Raw genomic sequence first — 17330 nt, 5'->3', positions numbered from 1 at the left:
AACTTTTGATATGTCTACCTCCTAACTACCCTGAACAGAACTGGGAGGTCCAAAATTGTCTTCCAAACATTTCACTCTATAACCTTTCTTTGACTGGACTATCATGCCTATAAATTACAATAGAATCATGAATCATTCTCAAATGATTATTCTTTGAACAGAAGACCTCCTACAGTCATCTTGAACACATCATGTACAGTATTAATTATTAATGTCATTTTTTATTATCTACAGGTTTTCATAGTTTATCATTATAATTTATTTCTCGACATCGAAATAGTTATTTGTGCAACTAGTGCGCAAAGTGACAGTTTGCTGCACCGAAAGAAACGTTTACGCCCGAGCCGTAGGCGAGGGCGGAATGGTTTCTTGAGTGCAGCAGAGGAACTTTGCGCACGTATTTCACATTAAGTTTTTCCTACAGTTACCATTGAATATGAAAAGTGGGTAATTATGGGTAAAATTGCCTGAAATGCATAAAATTTTTTTCTGTGTAATTTATTATTGATAAAAACCTTAATCCTAAAATCCTAAAGTTCTCGTTGTCCTTGGTTATAATATATAATGTAATAATTAGCGCGTTGTGCTTGGTTGCACCTCTGCTCACTATAGCAGCCACAGCAGTCACTGTTACCAACTTCATTTTGATTTTGCTGCACTGTTGCTCCATATAACCTACTAAGTATTTTGCGTTGCCATGTTGCAAATCTGGAGTGCAGAAAAATTTTTCCCGCACTAGAGCGGAAAAGTGATTCTTTGCGTTCTGTAATCAGTGCAGCAATGGACACTTTTCAACGTAACTGTAGGAAATATATATTTTCCAAATTTATTTATTCAATATATATTATTTATTTTCCAAATAATTTATTCATGTTGAGTGAAACCTGGTCCATTGAGAATGTCCCTGTATAAAGCTCTACGTTATTCTAGATTTTGCCTTATACCTCTTTTTACATATACTCATTTCATAATCATCTCATTCCACTTATGTGTTTTAGAAAGTGTTTTACCTGGATGCATGTCCATTTCTCTCGTCTTGTTGTTATAACCAAATCTTTTGCATCCAAATCTGTTACATTTTTCCAGTCTGTTCCATTTGATTTCCAAAATTGTGTTCCATGTATTGTATCATCATAGTTAGTATCCTTATAACACCTTGAAAAGAATTGGGTATGAGTGCATGTGAAGACTGAAGTGTCAATATCATTCTTTCTGAAAAGGAAAATTTTTCGCTCAACAGCGAAAATCTTCCAGAGTAAGAAGAAGCACCTGAAGTCGTATTACAGCTAATATGCACAGAAACGTGCATAGGTATATTATTCTTTCAAACCAATACCCATCTGAGGAGTAGTGTATCTCGACTCCAGTTCCTATGTAATTGTGCGAGGGACCTTATGATGTGTTGAAGTGGGAGCATATAATTATGACTTCTGTCCACACAGAGTAGTAGTAGCTCTTTGAACAGTAGACCTCACGTTTTCTCATACATTATTTGTGTAGTTGAGAAGTTGATATTGTGGTAATTATTCATATTGAATGAAGAAGACTGAGAAATTGTCAAAAAACCACTGATTTATTGATAATTAGAAAGACCGATTTCGGTTACTACACCATTGTCAATCTCTGATAAACTGAGTTTTCGGTTATTACACCATTGTCAATCTCTGATGAACTCAGTTTATCAGAGATTGACAATGGTGTAATAACCGAAACCGGTCTTTCTAATTATCAATAAATCAGTGGTTTCTGAAAATTTCTTAGTCTTTTTCATTCAATATTTTCTCATACACAAGTATCTGGTGTCACCTGTTCTCTGGCTTCTGTGTAATGCGTGCAATGAATAATCCACTTGTCAGCTGATTGATTATGAATATGTGGCGTGCGTGGCGAGCATGACTGTGCTCTCCAGTACCGCTGCCACCACCAGGTTTTTAGGGTCCTGGGCCCTGCTACTTTTATAGGATAATTCAAATAAATACGCAAATTCACCAAATTAATCTCACTCTATTGAAAAAATCTCATAACAAACATCTATACTCTCTCTCTTTTGCTTGTTTTGCTGGAGTATTGGAGCGTTTGATTGACACCTACTAATACCTGTAAATCATAATATCCAATGGCATTTTATTTTCGTTTATTGTATGTATTATTATGCATCTTACATTCTTTGTTAATTTTTTTTTTTAGAGTTATATAGAATTATTATCTATGTATTATCATATCTCTTATTATTATGAGAATGTAATAGAATAATTTATGTTATGTAGCTGTGTAAATGATAAGAATTTGTAATTTTTTTGTAAGATTTGTAAGAATTTGTAAAACTGTAATTTTATAACCATGTTACCATAGGCGACAAGCCTAGTAACAATTGTGAAATAAAATCTATCTATCTATCTATCTATCTCCCTCTCTCTAAGCATAATCATTCCTCAATCACATTACTAAAAACTGCATCTCACTATCTCACGCACAACCTTCCTCTAGCGCGCCTCGGAACGTTCTCCCTCTAGTTTCGCCTCTTCGCGGTCATCACTCTCTCAGCTCACCGGTTCAAAAGTCCAATTTGGTGGCCTGAGTGATGACTCCGCTATTCTAATAATTAATATCCTATGGCAGCGGGGTGTTTGAATTGTTACATCACCCCTCCGCATGAAAAAGATGTGGCATATACATTTACTGGCACATCTTTAAACTAAGTTGAAATCAAATGACACTTAAATCTTGACAATATAGTTAAATACATTTTCAAATTCATCAACATTTTGAGAATTAATAACATAAAATTTAAGGAGAGAGTATCATAGTTATACATTTGAATGATGAGTCTAGTCTAAGTTTATGAATAATAAATTATTGGCACAGAGCAAAGCAGAGTCCATCTTAACACATTAGGATTCCATAAAGCTCTCCCACATAACGTTTTCAACTTGCTAACCATTATTTTCCCACCACAAATTGGTCACTTTTGAACACCCAGCGATTTTAATACAGTTGGGTTGACTCTCAGGCAGTGTCGTTGCCGAATGTTGTCTCCTGCATTATCTTTTCGAGGTGACCGCCTCCTTCAACTCGGATGGTGGTGTGCCCGTGGCTCTGTTGCTCTGGCCTCTCTGTCCGTTCGCTAAAGGCACTCCTGCAAGACAACACAAAAACTACGACCAGTATCAAGCTTATAATAATTATTGCACATATATTACTAAATACAGCAATAAATTGACAATTTCCTATTACTCTAAACTTGGATTATTCTAATTTTCCAATATTAGCCAGTCAATAAAGGTTTTTCGATCCGAAAATTTAATAAAAGCTGAATCTCTCACCATCGATAGAACCCTTTCAGAGGGTCATTCTTCCAAACGTCCCAAGAAATCCCCTTGGAGCTTTCCCCCCCAGCACCCCTCAAAGTTGAAAAATGCAGGAAATCACGGAAAATCAATTATCTCTGTAACCATTGATCCGGAACAGTTATATTATACGTAATTCGTAAAGTCGTTACATTATGGACTACAATATAACTTCCATTCATTTTTTCAATAAACGGAACAGATTTCTAGATAAAAAAATATATATGTAAAAAGTTGGGGGGTTTGCGATTTGATTTCTTTGTTTTTTTTTTCAATTTACTTCGAAGCAAGTAATTTCAAAGAAAAATGAGTCAGATAATAAATTAATGTAGCCACTCTCATTCTAAACCCATAGAATATCACATGACAGTCTGTATCCAAACTCAGTCACTTCTTTGAATTCTCCTAAGGGTGCTTTCGATTTTCTGTAATCTGTTCTTCTACTACATTCCTCACACGCTCTTATGAAATTAGTTGCATCATTCTTCATTTCAGGCCAATAAAACTTTTCTTGAATTCTAACAATTGTTTTCTCAATGCCCCCATGACCGGCATAAGGAAGATCATGGTGGAGACGAATAGCTTTCTGTCGAAGGCTTCTTGGTATCCCTTATGAACTTAATTTGAAACTAGGATACTCTCGCAGGCGCTGACACTTTTCTTCTGCTCTCTGCTTCTCTCTCATGATTTCCAAGTCTAACAATGGAAGATTCTCAACTGTATTCTAACACCAGGCTTGTGAATTACTTTATAATCGTACTCAGCCAACTCCAAAGCCCATCTGGTTAGTCTACTTGATGTGATAAAAGCTACTTGATAACACTATGATCAGTATACAGAGTGAATGATCGACCATAGAGGTAACATCTAAAATATTTATCGCCCCACTTGGATGTAATGAGCTGGTTTTCGTGCGTCATATGGAGGCCGAAAATGATTGTTTTCTGACCAGGCCGGTAAAATTTTTACGGCCCTAGGCACTACCTCCGTAAACAATTTAATTTCTCTACCTTCTCGGAGGTAGTGCCCTAGGGCTGTAAAATAACCTTGAAGTCAGCTGATTCTGATTTGATGTGAGTTTATGCTTCTAGAATTGAATAAAGTATTTTGCAATAAGATAGTATCATTTTATTTGGATGAATGAAATACAAATAAGATATTATAAATTATTAAAATTCAATTTTCAGAGTATAATTGAATCTAACCTCCAACCTCATCATAGTACTGCGTTTATCACGAAACCTGTTGGATAATTTTGGAACTACTTGGCCAAATCCTTGGTGCTGAACGTTTTTACAAATAGTTTATGAAACGTAATCAGTTTATGCTTCCAGAATTAAATACAGTATCCTGCCATAAGATACTATCATTTTATTTGGATGAATGAAATACAGATAAGATATATTATAAGCTATTCAAATTCGATTTTCAGAGTAGGATAGAACTTCTAACCTAAACTTCCGCAGTCGACGACAAGAAGCATTGTTGATATTCTGATTTGCCAAATTTCAAGTGTTCTAAAACAGCTGATCAAAAAACTTTTCATTATTTGTGTTTATTATTTAAGAATCAAACCATTCATAATTATATCATCTCATTGTCATTTTAAAGAATTTAAAAGTATAAACTCAACCGACCACATTAAAACATAATTGAACATAATATGTTAGGTTATTTAGACAAATCAGAATAAAAAAAAAAAACTTGGACAATTTCCTGATATTCAGACCTCAGATTTGCTAGAGCTATGACCTTCCAGTTTTGCTTTCGGAAGTGCCTAATAAACAATTATTCTCATATATTTATATTGTTTTATTTTTCTGTGTGGCGAAAAATAGCGTTCGCACCACGGGCAAAAATGTGTTTCCGGCTCTCAATCTTTTCTAGTCCTCGGCCTACGGCCTCAGACTTGAAACCCGATTTCGAGCTGGAAAAGTCTCATTTTCGGCCCTAGGTGCGAAATATACTATAACAGCGCACATAGCTGCTAATAGCTCTCTCTCGTTCTGTTACACTGTAATTTTGTTCAGCTGAATTGAGTTGTCTGCTCAGATGCATGCATGCAACAACATGTTCAACTCCATTCATTTCCTCAGCTAAAATTGATCCAATTGCAAAATCACTGGCGTCTGTGCTGAGAATAATAATGCTTTGGGAAAATCTGGATAAATAAGTAGCAGCTTTGTGATTGACTTTTCTTGAGTTAATTAAGAAAATTTTTATTCTTTTTAGTTAATTTTGTAAGCTGTTTTGCGATTTCGGCGAATTTTGAGGCATGTCTCCTGTGATAACTGCATAAACCTACAAAGCCACAGATCTCTTTTTCATTTTTAGGTCGGGGAAACTCTTTGATTGCTTCAATTTTCTTAGGACATGGCTTGATTCCATCCCTGGTGACTATGCAACCTAGAAAACTTATTTCTGGTTTATCAATTTGACATTTTTTCAATTGAACACTCAAATTGACTCCTCTAAATCTATCCAATACTTTGGCAATATCTTCAGTGTGCTGATCTATTGTAGGACTAAATATTAAAATATCATCAATGTACGGTAAGCATGCTTTTCCTTGCAATTCTAACAAGGTGAAGTCTACAAGTCTTCGAAACACTGCTGGTGAATTGATAAGTCCCATTGGCATTCTTGTATATTAATGATGTTCATCAGGAGTACTGAAGGCAGTTTTTTCTTGACTCTCAGGTCATTTTGATTTGGGAGAATCCAGAGCTCATATCAAGTGCTGTGAAATATTTGCCACCTCCTAATGAATCTAATGTCTCGTGGATATCAGGTAAAGGCCATACTTCTGGAACTGTAATACTGTTAATTTCTCCAAAATCGATACACACTCTGTATGTAATAACACCATCAGGATATGGTTTTTTTCGGAACAATAATAACTGGTGCTGACCAGGGTGATGGACTGGTCACAATGATCCCTTTGTCTAGCTGTTCTTGTATAAGTTTCTTTAAAACATCTCTCTGTGAATGTGGTACCCTGTACGGTCTTTTATTAATAGGGGAGTAATCACCAGTATTAATTTTGTGTTCTATTGTTGATGTACAGCCTAAATTCTCAACTTCTTCAAGACTAAAAATGTCACTATATTTGCAAAGTATATTTATCATCTTAATTCTCTCTTCATTATCCAAAAGACTCAATTTTCCTTCGAATTTCGCTGTAAACTCCTCTGTTCTCTTTCCAGTTAGCTCCAATTCTTTATATTTAGCATCGTTTTCAACATTGCTCGATTGAGATTCTTCAACGTTACAAATTGATGTGTTCTTATATAATGTTAAATCTTCATTGGTTACATTTGTTACTTCAGTCCAACACATATACTATTTATTACTTCAGGAAGATTTCGAGCTATTTAGACCCCATGAACTTCAACTGTTACAGGCTCTGTTATTATTACTTTGTTTTGTAATTCATTTTTCAATTTTTTATTGTTTTTTCCCGATTCGATCCGTACTACTCTCTCTCTCTGACCTAGCAGGTATTGTTAGATTGGTTCTACAATAACGCATTAACATGAACTGACGATTGTGAGGGTAATTTCGAAGTTATCGGTTTTCATTGGATATACTTTCCTTCTATTTCTGAATTTATAAAATCTGTTTGAGTACTTCCTCCAATTTTCATACTCATAGTTTTCGATTAAGTATTTTCTTTTTCAACCTTCATATAGCCACTCTTCTTGTAATCTTCATTGGACCTGTTTCTTTCATAAAGTCGTGCAACTTGCCTTTCTTCCATAAATAATATACTACGATCAAGTTCTATGACTGACTTTTTAATTTTGAGAACATCATATCCCAGGATTGCAATATAGGTGTCTGGTAAGTCAACTACTATTAAGTCATATTTGACCTCCATCCCATTCAGTTTTATAAATTGCCTCACTGTCCCATGCACTCGCATAAGGGCTCCAGCGATGCCTCTATTAAGAATGTTGCTTGAGGTAATTGTGCTAGTTACGATTACGATTTGTCTTGTGATGAGGGATACTTGTACTTCCGTATCAACTACAATCTTTCCTTCCATTCCACCAATACTACCATCCACAACTAGTTCTTCGGCACTATTTTGGCATAATGTAGTTACAATTTTGGGCTTACTTCGTCTCGCCTGTCCAGACCTGTTACAAAAGTGATCTGAATTCACTTATGTTTGGGGTTCTCAACGGCGGTCTTGAGCTCCTTGTTGTCGTTTAACAACTTTTCTTGATCTTTTCGGTTATCATTTATCTTTTCCACACTTCCCCAACAATTGTGTGCAAGATGTCCTCACTTGTTGCAATTGTTACACAATTTATCTGCGGAATATTGTTTCATTCTACATTCAATTTCTAGATGACCCTTTCTCTCACAAAAATCTCTAATGCCCACTTGTTGAGTGTTAGTGTGTAAAACTCTCTTCCTACAATCTCTAGCGGTGTGTTCCCACAGTTATAACAATTTTTTCGAGTTATTGTGCTGAATACTTTTCTAGATGGTTCCTGTTCATTTTGGGAGGGTTTTTAATCTAGGTTGAAAGTCGCTATGGCTGTTGTTACTGCTTCTTTGAAGGATGTTGGGAATTTGATACGAGTTTGTTTCCCTATTTCGCCAAGTAATCCTCTTAGGAATGACTCCATGGCTCTCCTATCAGCTTCTTTCCGTAGTATTTTATTAGCTTCATCACTTGCTGTTAATCTAATCGTCTTCCCAATAATGTTAATGACTAGGTCTGCATATTTCTCAATTGACTCTTCTCTATTTTGTTGGATTGATGCCAATTGTTCATAGTAATAGCGACTTGGTAGGCTATCACCAAAACGCTTAACCAAAGCTGCTCTAATTTCAGCTGCAGATTCTGCATTCCAACACCTATCATCTGACTTGAAAAACAATAATGCACTTGCAGTGAGTTTCAATCGGATAATTTGTATCTTTTGAAATTCTGAGCAGCCACACAATTGAGAGATTCCATCAACAGTGTCAAGAAAATAATGAATTTGATCTGACTGCTCTCCATCGAATGTTCGAATACTGCTAACTGAATGAAAATTTGGTTTTACATTTTGCTCAGGGGGTGTAACAAGTTCTACATCTACTAAATCTGTATCTGTTCTATTTAGGTCTCTGTTAACAGTTTCGTTCAGTGTGATACTAAGTTGATTTAATCTAGCTGATAGAGCTTCAAAAGTAGCTTGAACTTCGACTTCCCGCACTTCAAAATTAACTCTCTCAAAAATTTCAAATTTTTATAATTAACCTTTCATTTGCATGAATAAATAGCTTTCATGAAACAATAAATTCAATCTATCAGCTCTGTGTCACCTAAAAAATTTCCTGAAATCTTTACATCTTATATGATTTTATAATGAACAATATTGATATCTGACCTGATTAATTCAGGATAAAATAAACATTGATAATTTGAAATGAGCTCTGAATTAGCTCTTAAATGAGCTCTAAACTGAATGTAGACCCAACAATTTCCTATCATGAAGTTAATTCATTGGGAAGTCTATCTCTAACACAATAATCCAATAAATATAAAAATAATATTTTCAATATAAGAATAGCTGTATAAATTGCTCACCAAACTTAATTGTTGATGTCTTCATCTCCATCGTAGATTGCCCCAGTGGATCCATGTTATTACAGTTGTCTGTGATAACTACAGTTGTCTGTAGTCTACCGAACAGCTGGTAGAATGACAGCGACAGTCTCTATGGAGTCGCATAGCCTGGAGAGCGATGAACCTGGTGACGTATTCGCCAACACCCAAAAGTTGGAGGGAGCCCACGTCGCACCTCTGCCAATCCCCGCCTCAACGTTTCGCTGCCCGTGTTCTACTGACTCAAGTCACTTCCGCTTTCCAGAGTTCAACAATCGCGCCCGATTTCATATTTCATCCGAATAATTTTCCGAAATCACTGTTCAACTATCATTAAAATTGAATTCAATTAATTTTTTAGCTGGATCATTTTTGAGATGTCAACATTTTTCAGAAAATATTACTGAACGGATTTGATATAATGAACTATGAGTCTATGAAATTTCGCCTTTTGACAAAATGCATGTAGAAATAAATTCATACTGTTCATTATTTGGCAGTTAAAAAAGATCTCTCCATCTTCACAAACTATAGGAACACATAAAACATAATATAATCAAGAGTTCAACACGATCACGTGAACACATTCAAAAAAGGATCAAAATTTATTTAGTAACACTTAGCAATGAACTTTGAAACCATCCTGGCACCAGTATTATATTATCTTTCGGAGACTAGTTTTATTGTTCTTTCACGGTTGAAACACTTCAAACAAGTTTTCAGAGTTCGGATCCCACCGCTAAGTCACCACTTGTGGCGTGCGTGGCGTGCGTGGCGAGCATGACAGTGCTCTCCAGTAGCGCTGCCACCACCATGTTTTTAGGGTCCTGGGCCCTGCTACTTTTATAGGATAATTCAAATAAATACGCAAATTCACCAAAACAATCTCACTCTATTGAAAAAATCTCATAACAAACATCTATACTCTCTCTCTCTCTCTCTCTCTCTCTCTCTTCTCTCTCTCTCTCTCTCTCTCTCTTTAAACCATGTAAACCTTTAAACCATGTTATAGAACTAATTGTATATATATATATATATATATATTTTTATATATATATATATATATATATATATATATATATATATTATATAAACTCATGTTATTTCAATTATCCACTGCATACTGCTGTATATTACTGAAATTTGATAACCCTGATCTACTTTCAGCCTACTTCATCTTATTAATCAATTATTTGATCTTATCTACCTATATAATTATTTTACTTTATCAATTTTTTGTTTTTTTCTCTTCATATTCATATTGATTAAAACTTTTACAATATTTCCATTAATAAATAAATACTTAGTTTAAATAACGAAATTAACGTTTTGGTAGAGAGTTAGTGGGGAGGATATTTTTAATATTCTTCCCAAAGAATGGACATTGATATGTCCAAAGCTCCGCCAATTTATGTAGATGCATAACAATATGATTATTATCTATAGTTATTATATTACAAACTGCTTTTTCATATCATATACAGTTCAATAATTATTTTCTTAGTCTATATTATGTAAATTCATCTATAACTTTGCTGTATTGTAAGCTATTGTATACAAGTGTATAAGCCAGTATATATTGTAATCTACATAAATAAAGTACTCAATCATCTCTCTCTCTCTCTCACTCTCTCTCTCTCTCTCTCTCTCTCTCTCTCTCCTCTCTCTCTCTCTCTCTCTCTCTCTCTCTCTCTCTCTCTCTCTCTCTCTCTCTCTCTCTCTCTCTCTCTCTCTAAACATAATCATCGGTACTGTTCTGTCGGTACGCCGAGTCGGAAGGTCATGCGGTAAAGTGCTCCGTTGTTCTGCCTGGCTTATCTTATCATGTTTGCTGACTGTTTTACCACAATAGTACAGCAATAACTACACTGTTTCTCAAATTCAATATTGTTTAAGCAAAATATAATTTCTCAAGTATTGTGAACTGATTGTGGGACTTCACTACAATGAATTGTGCGAAGTGCGACCGTGATACATCTGACTCTAAAGAAGTGACGAAGTGCGTGAATTGTAACTAGGGATGTCAATCCCGGGATCCCGAATCCCGGGATCCCGGTCCATTTTTGATACCTAACAATCCCGGGATTTTTCAGCGTCGATCCCGGGATTTTCGGGATTGGAAACCTGAAATTGTGAATCATATTTTTCCAAAACCAATTCAATATGGACTTTATTTATGGTGATGAATATGAGTTTCTTTAACTAATTTATCGTTCTAAGTGTTTGACTAATTTATTTTACAGGCACAGTCTACAGTTACATAATAATAAGGTCTATAGTATACATAATAATGATTGTATACTGTAGCCTACTCTTTACTGGCTTAATAGAATTCGCATTATTAGATCGCATAATTATTGGCAGAATGGTTGTTGATTGGTTGTTATGCCTCTACATTTGTTTCTGTTTACACAGCACCGCAATTACCAGTCTAGACGGCGCAATATTTGCAATAGTGCTGATGGCATTTCCTTGAAATGCATTTCGAACTTTGAAAAGACTTCAGAAATCAGAAATAAAAAAGCACTAACGATTCACTCTCTGTCTAATACTTATTCCTCACCTCTTCTCTCTCTCTATCATAAGTAGAATATCTGGTTGAAGTAAATATTATAGTTGCTCTACGAAATTTCATTTAGTAGTGTAGTGGTTCAGTTCTCGCGTTGTTTGGTCGGTATGGAGTTACGGTCTTACAAAAAGTATTCTATTTTATTATTAATATCATTAATTCAAGTAATATTAATTCACTTTACAGTATTTGACGTAATTAAAGTGTGAGCTCTGTCCCGTCCTGATGTAGGATAGAAATGCTTTTGTCTACATAAAAAAGACTCTGATGAGTTATCTTGCTTTCCTCAGTTCTCACTGTCATCTAGGATACAGCAAATTTAAGGTAGGACATGGAATAAAACAGTTACTCCTATAATCTTGAAAACATTTATAGAAATAGAATGTTCAATTTTAATATTATTCCCAAGTATATTTTTTATTTTAATAATAGCCTCTCCCTCTTTAATGGGCCCTTTTTCATTTCCACACACCGTTACTGAACATGTAATTGAGGAGGAACAATTGGTTAAAAATGCATTAAACTGATTTTTGCCAATCCCGGGATCAGTCCCGGGATCCCGGGATTGATATTAGATAATCCCGAAATACCGGGACTGGAAATCAGTCCCGGGATTGACATCCCTAATTGTAACTCTCTCTGGCACGTAACCTGTAGTCGAATCAGAACAACCGGGAAATTAGCATCTATGTCTAAAAAAGCGATCGAAGAGTGGCGATGTGACGATTGTACTAATAAGGTCAGTGTGCAAAAAAATAATCCATCCGACACCGATAACACCTCGATGATGGAGATGTTGAAAAACATTATGACGGAGATGATGAGAGAAACTAGAGCTGAAAATAGAAAGAGCTTCGAATCAGTAGAAAATAAATTATGCACATTGCAGACTAGTTTGGAAGAGCTGCGAAACAGGGTCACAAGTGTGGAAGAGGAGAATAAGTACATTAAAAAAGACTGTGTGAAACTCAATGCTGAAAACTCCGAACTAAAAAATCATATTAAAAACATGAAAATGGAACTAGTAGACATACAGCAATACTCTCGTAAAGGCCATTCCACACAGCACGTGGCGTGCGTGGCTGGACGCACGCTAGCTACTTTTCAAAACATCGCTTCCCAGCTAATCAAATGAAGCGATTCACATAGCAGCCACGGCCACGCGGCAACGCTTGCTATACTAGCCACGCGTGGCTACCGTTCGCTCTCTGAGCGAACTTTTCAAACGTGTCCGGCCACGTTTTGGTCCGAGCATGCGCAGAAAGTATACTAGATGTATACTATCGTATAGAACGTATACTATCATTGTCAGCCTCAAGGTCGCGCATTAAAAATGATGAAATTCGCCATAGGTCTTCCTTTTTTATTGATTGGATGTACCCACTGGTCCCGTGCTGTCACCGAATACAATAAAACCAGCTCATTATCATTACTACTGCTGCTGCTGGAGTCATCAAACCAAGGTGAGCCACAAGAAAATCCAGATTCACACCACGGGACCGTCGGAGTTGACATCTTCCTGCATACTGACGGGAAACGTGGCCGGTATAGCATCGCAACAGTCGTGGCGGTGTGAATTGGCATGTGGCTAGCGTGGCCGGCATGGCGTGCGTCCAGCCACGCACGCCACGTGCTGTGTGAAAAGGCCTTAATCAAAACGACTGTTCCACTGGATTATAAAAATTCTAGGAGGAAAATTTGGGCTTCGAGGTGCACAAGATTGATATTTTTAAAATGTGCAAAATTTGGAGATCTAAATCATTCCATTTTCCCGGTATGCAATCAACAAGTTGACATGTTTTTGCGAACAAACACAACCCTATACTCTCTTATTTATAGAAGCCTTCAGTTACTGTTTTTTGACACGTCGTATTCTGTTAAGCGCCAATCCAATACAATCGTTAGAATAACTAGTCTCATAACTGGATTTCACGGAATAGGAATCAGTGGATGTATTTGTGGGCTGGATTGAAATTATTCATAATTCTATCCTCACCCGCTGATACATAATAGCTCTTATTTATCACCGAAATCAATGTATCTCATCAAAATACTTACTTGTAATCCTCAATACAAAAATCCCATAAGTTGGATGCATCAGGATTTTTGCTCTACATGCTTGGCTCTAATTGTATCACGTCACATAGTCAATATTTGAGAACTATATATTATTATATCTTTAATTGAGGAGTGAGATATTGTCTATTGTCGACACTGTGTCTTCAATTATATTATATCTCATGTGTGATTGATAACATTTTTAGCAACAATTCTATATAGCAATTAGCAATTTTAGACAATTAGCAAAAATTTTAGATAACAATTGATAGCAATATTTAGTAGACTGTAATACCTACATCAAATTTATTATTAATTGATTTATTATATAATATTATCATTATTAACATATACTGTACATTTTTTCTTTACTTCCATTATTTTTCAAGCACTAGTTAACTCACTGCTTCAATTCATTTATATTGCCATTATCTTTTTCTTCAACTCAATCCACCGTACTGCATGCTTCTTGATTTTCAATTGATTCATCTGGTCATGGATATCAATGGAATTAAATGAATAGAATGAGCATCCTTTGTCATTGAAGATTTGTCATTTTAATGCTGAGTCTCTACCGGGTCATTTTAATGACTTTAAGGAGATTTTTTCGGCTCTTAGCTTCGATGTGATAGGTGTAAGCGAGTCTTGGCTAAAACCTTCACTGCAAGATAGCATTTTCATGTTTGATGGCTATTCGTTAGTGCGAAACGACAGGATTGGGAAGACTAAGGGAGGAGTGGCTGCATATATTCGTTCGTCCCTCTCGCCCAAATTATTACAGTCATCTCCACAACCGTATCCTAATTCTCCAGAATTTTTGCTTATTGAAATTACTGTTGATACTGTTGCGCTGCTCATTTGTATTGTGTACTGTCCTTCGAATGCGGGCCGATCATCATTGCTAGAAAATGCTCTCTTGGACCACTTTCATATTTATAAACATATAATTGTTGTTGGTGACTTCAACTCCGATCTGCTAAAAAACAACTTTGAGAACAACTTCAGCTTTCAACAATGGTCGGATCAATGAGTCTCCATTTTGTAAATGATACATTGCCAACATATATCATCTTCCTAATTCAAACACATTGTTGGATCTAGCAATTGTAAGTGATATTGATCTTGTCACCTATTACGACCAAGCTTAAGCTCCTTGTTTTCCACATCACGATTTTATCTATTTGATTTACAATTTGAATAGACAGACTTCCACTAGTAGCATATACACTTATAGGAACTTCAAACGTTTTGATGTAAACAGCGCTCTAGAGGATGCAATCAACCTCTCTTGGTATCATATCAGTAATATTTTCGATATAAATGATAAGGTTTCTGTCTTCAACCAGATGTTGTTCGATATTTTCGATAAACATGCACCTATTTGTACAGCTCAACCTCAACAAAAGTCTGTGCCATGGATCAATGACGAAATACTTGGTGCTAGGAACGAAAGAGACAGAGCCAGAAGAAAGTTCAAGAGATCTAGTAGTGAGGCCGATTTTAATATTTTTAGAAATTTGTGTAACAGGGTAAAGTCATTGAGTCGGAATGTCAAGTTGCGCTATTTTTATGATCAGTTCAATAGCAGTAAATCTGTTTCTTCCTTATGGAATAATGTTCGTAAGCTTTGTGGCTGTAATGAGAAGCAGCGTAGCTTGGTGTTGAATTCCTCCCCAGAAGAGCTCAATAATCATTTTTTAAACTCTCAAAATCCTGCAACAAATGATTATATTGACATAACTAGTAATCAGCTGATGAAGCAGTTCCAACATCTATTACCAGACGAGGTCCTTTTCTCCTCCTATGTATATCCAACTGAAATCGCGAACATCATCCTGTCGATCACTAAAAATTCCATGGGAGTAGACAATATTCCAATCACTTTTTATAAGAAGTTACTTCCAATAATATTGCCTCGTATAACACACATTTTTAATTTTTCTCTACAGTCCAGTGTTTTATGAATTATGGAAGTGCTCTTTAGTGATCCCTATACCTAAGAAGAGAAATCCAGCTATTCCTTTTTTATTTTAGAGGCATTCAGTTATTATGTTCAATCTCCAAAGCTTTTGAGCGAATTGTTCACAAGCAAGTTGTTGGCCACTTGTCCCGCTTCAACTTTTTTTTGCAAAATTCCAATCAGGATTCCGTCCACATTATAGCACAAGCACAGCTCTTATCAAAATAACAGACGATATAAGAGCTGCAATGGATAGGAAGCATGGTACATTGCTTGTTCAATTCGATTATAGCAAGGCGTTCGATAACGTTGATCATTCAATTCTCCTGAACAAGCTTAAACACCAATGTAATTTCTCTGATTTAGCTGTGCGCTGGCTCTCATCCTACCTCAAAGGTCGTTGCCAGGCTGTAATGGGTCATTCAAACAATATGTCTTCTTGGTGTTTAGTAACCCGAGGGGTACACATGGATCCATTCTGGGACCTCTCCTTTTTTCTATTCACGTGAATAATGTACTCATGATTATCTCATTCTTATCTTATCACATGTTTGCTGATGATCTGATTATGTACATGCATTTCCCTATTGGTCGCTTTCACTTGTCTGTTGAAAATTCCAATTTGGACATTGCTGAGCTTGCATCATGGTCTGAAGCATATGGGTAAGCATTAAGTCCTATAAAGACAAAAAGTATATTGATTGATTACCCAAGACTCATGAATCAGTTGGATATAGTTGGCTAAAATGTTGTAATCAGGGGTAATATTGTTCCTTATTCTGAATGCATTAGGATATTGGGAGAACTTATTGATTTATCATTGAGTTGGCGTGAGCAAACAACTCATGTTTGCAACAGAGTGTTTGGGGGGATGCATCAATTGAAAAGAATCAAGAGCTTCCTCCCTAGATCTGTCAGAGTGACTCTGGTAAATTCTCTGGTCGTACCATTCCTCTTCTATTGTTGTGTGGTCTACAACAATCTCACAAACGAATTGGATGTGGGGTTGCAGCGATCGTTCAACTATGCAGTACATTGCATTGATGCCAGACGAGATGCACATATTACACCACTTTTCATGAATCTAGGTTGGCTTAAGTTGAAGGAACGTAGGAAATTTTTCTTACTGTGCTTAGTCTTCAAAATCCTGATCATGAAGGAGGGTCAAGTGTATCTCTCTGAATCATTCACATTGTTGAATGATGTAAATCCTGGACGCCATACAAGGTCTCATTGCTTCACACTTCAAATACCGCCGCACCATACTGCCATCTTCAACAACTCATTCGTTGTAACGGCTTCAAGGCTATGGAATGGGCTACCAGGAAGAATTGTGTTCCCTCCATCTCTATCCTTTTTTTAAAGGAGACTCTATGACCATTTGAATAGTTATCAATGGCGAGCAGTGGAATTCAAGTACAGGTGTGCAGTTTTTTCCAAGCTCATGAAGGGCAGAACATGGCAATATTACTCTCTTCATAGGTTTATAATAATTTGCAGTGTGTCTGGTGTTTTTGGAAAACTTGACAAGTTTCTCTTCATTTTCAACCCTCTTCTGTCTTTCTGCATTCTCTCATCTCATCTTCTTCATAATTTGTTTTTTCCTATAAGTTTTTGTCTTAATATTTTATCATGTAACATATCCATTCTTCATTTTTTTCCTTTCAGTTTTTGCAGTTTTATTTTCAATTGTTAATCTTAGTGAAAGTTGTAAGAACATTCAATTAATTCAGGCATCGAACTATATCTTATGATGTAATACTTATATTTATCATGCTTCGTATTTTG

At 35.9% G+C, this 17330-nt stretch overlaps 1 protein-coding gene across 1 annotated transcript in view; it reads right to left on the bottom strand.

The window, feature by feature from the left end:
• The window catches only part of LOC111051414, a 149401-nt gene that overhangs the window by 49483 nt on the left and 82588 nt on the right, over nt 1-17330 (bottom strand). Inside the window, exon 5 of the mRNA XM_039435722.1 lies at nt 1011-1155. Coding sequence (XP_039291656.1) covers nt 1011-1155 — 145 coding nt within the window. The remainder of the gene's footprint in view (nt 1-1010; nt 1156-17330) is intronic.

Source organism: Nilaparvata lugens, chromosome 9, assembly GCF_014356525.2.
Source record: "Nilaparvata lugens isolate BPH chromosome 9, ASM1435652v1, whole genome shotgun sequence".
NCBI lineage: Eukaryota > Metazoa > Arthropoda > Insecta > Hemiptera > Delphacidae > Nilaparvata > Nilaparvata lugens.
The sequence above is the reverse complement of the archived record's forward strand: the minus strand, read 5'-3'. Positions and strand labels throughout refer to the sequence as shown.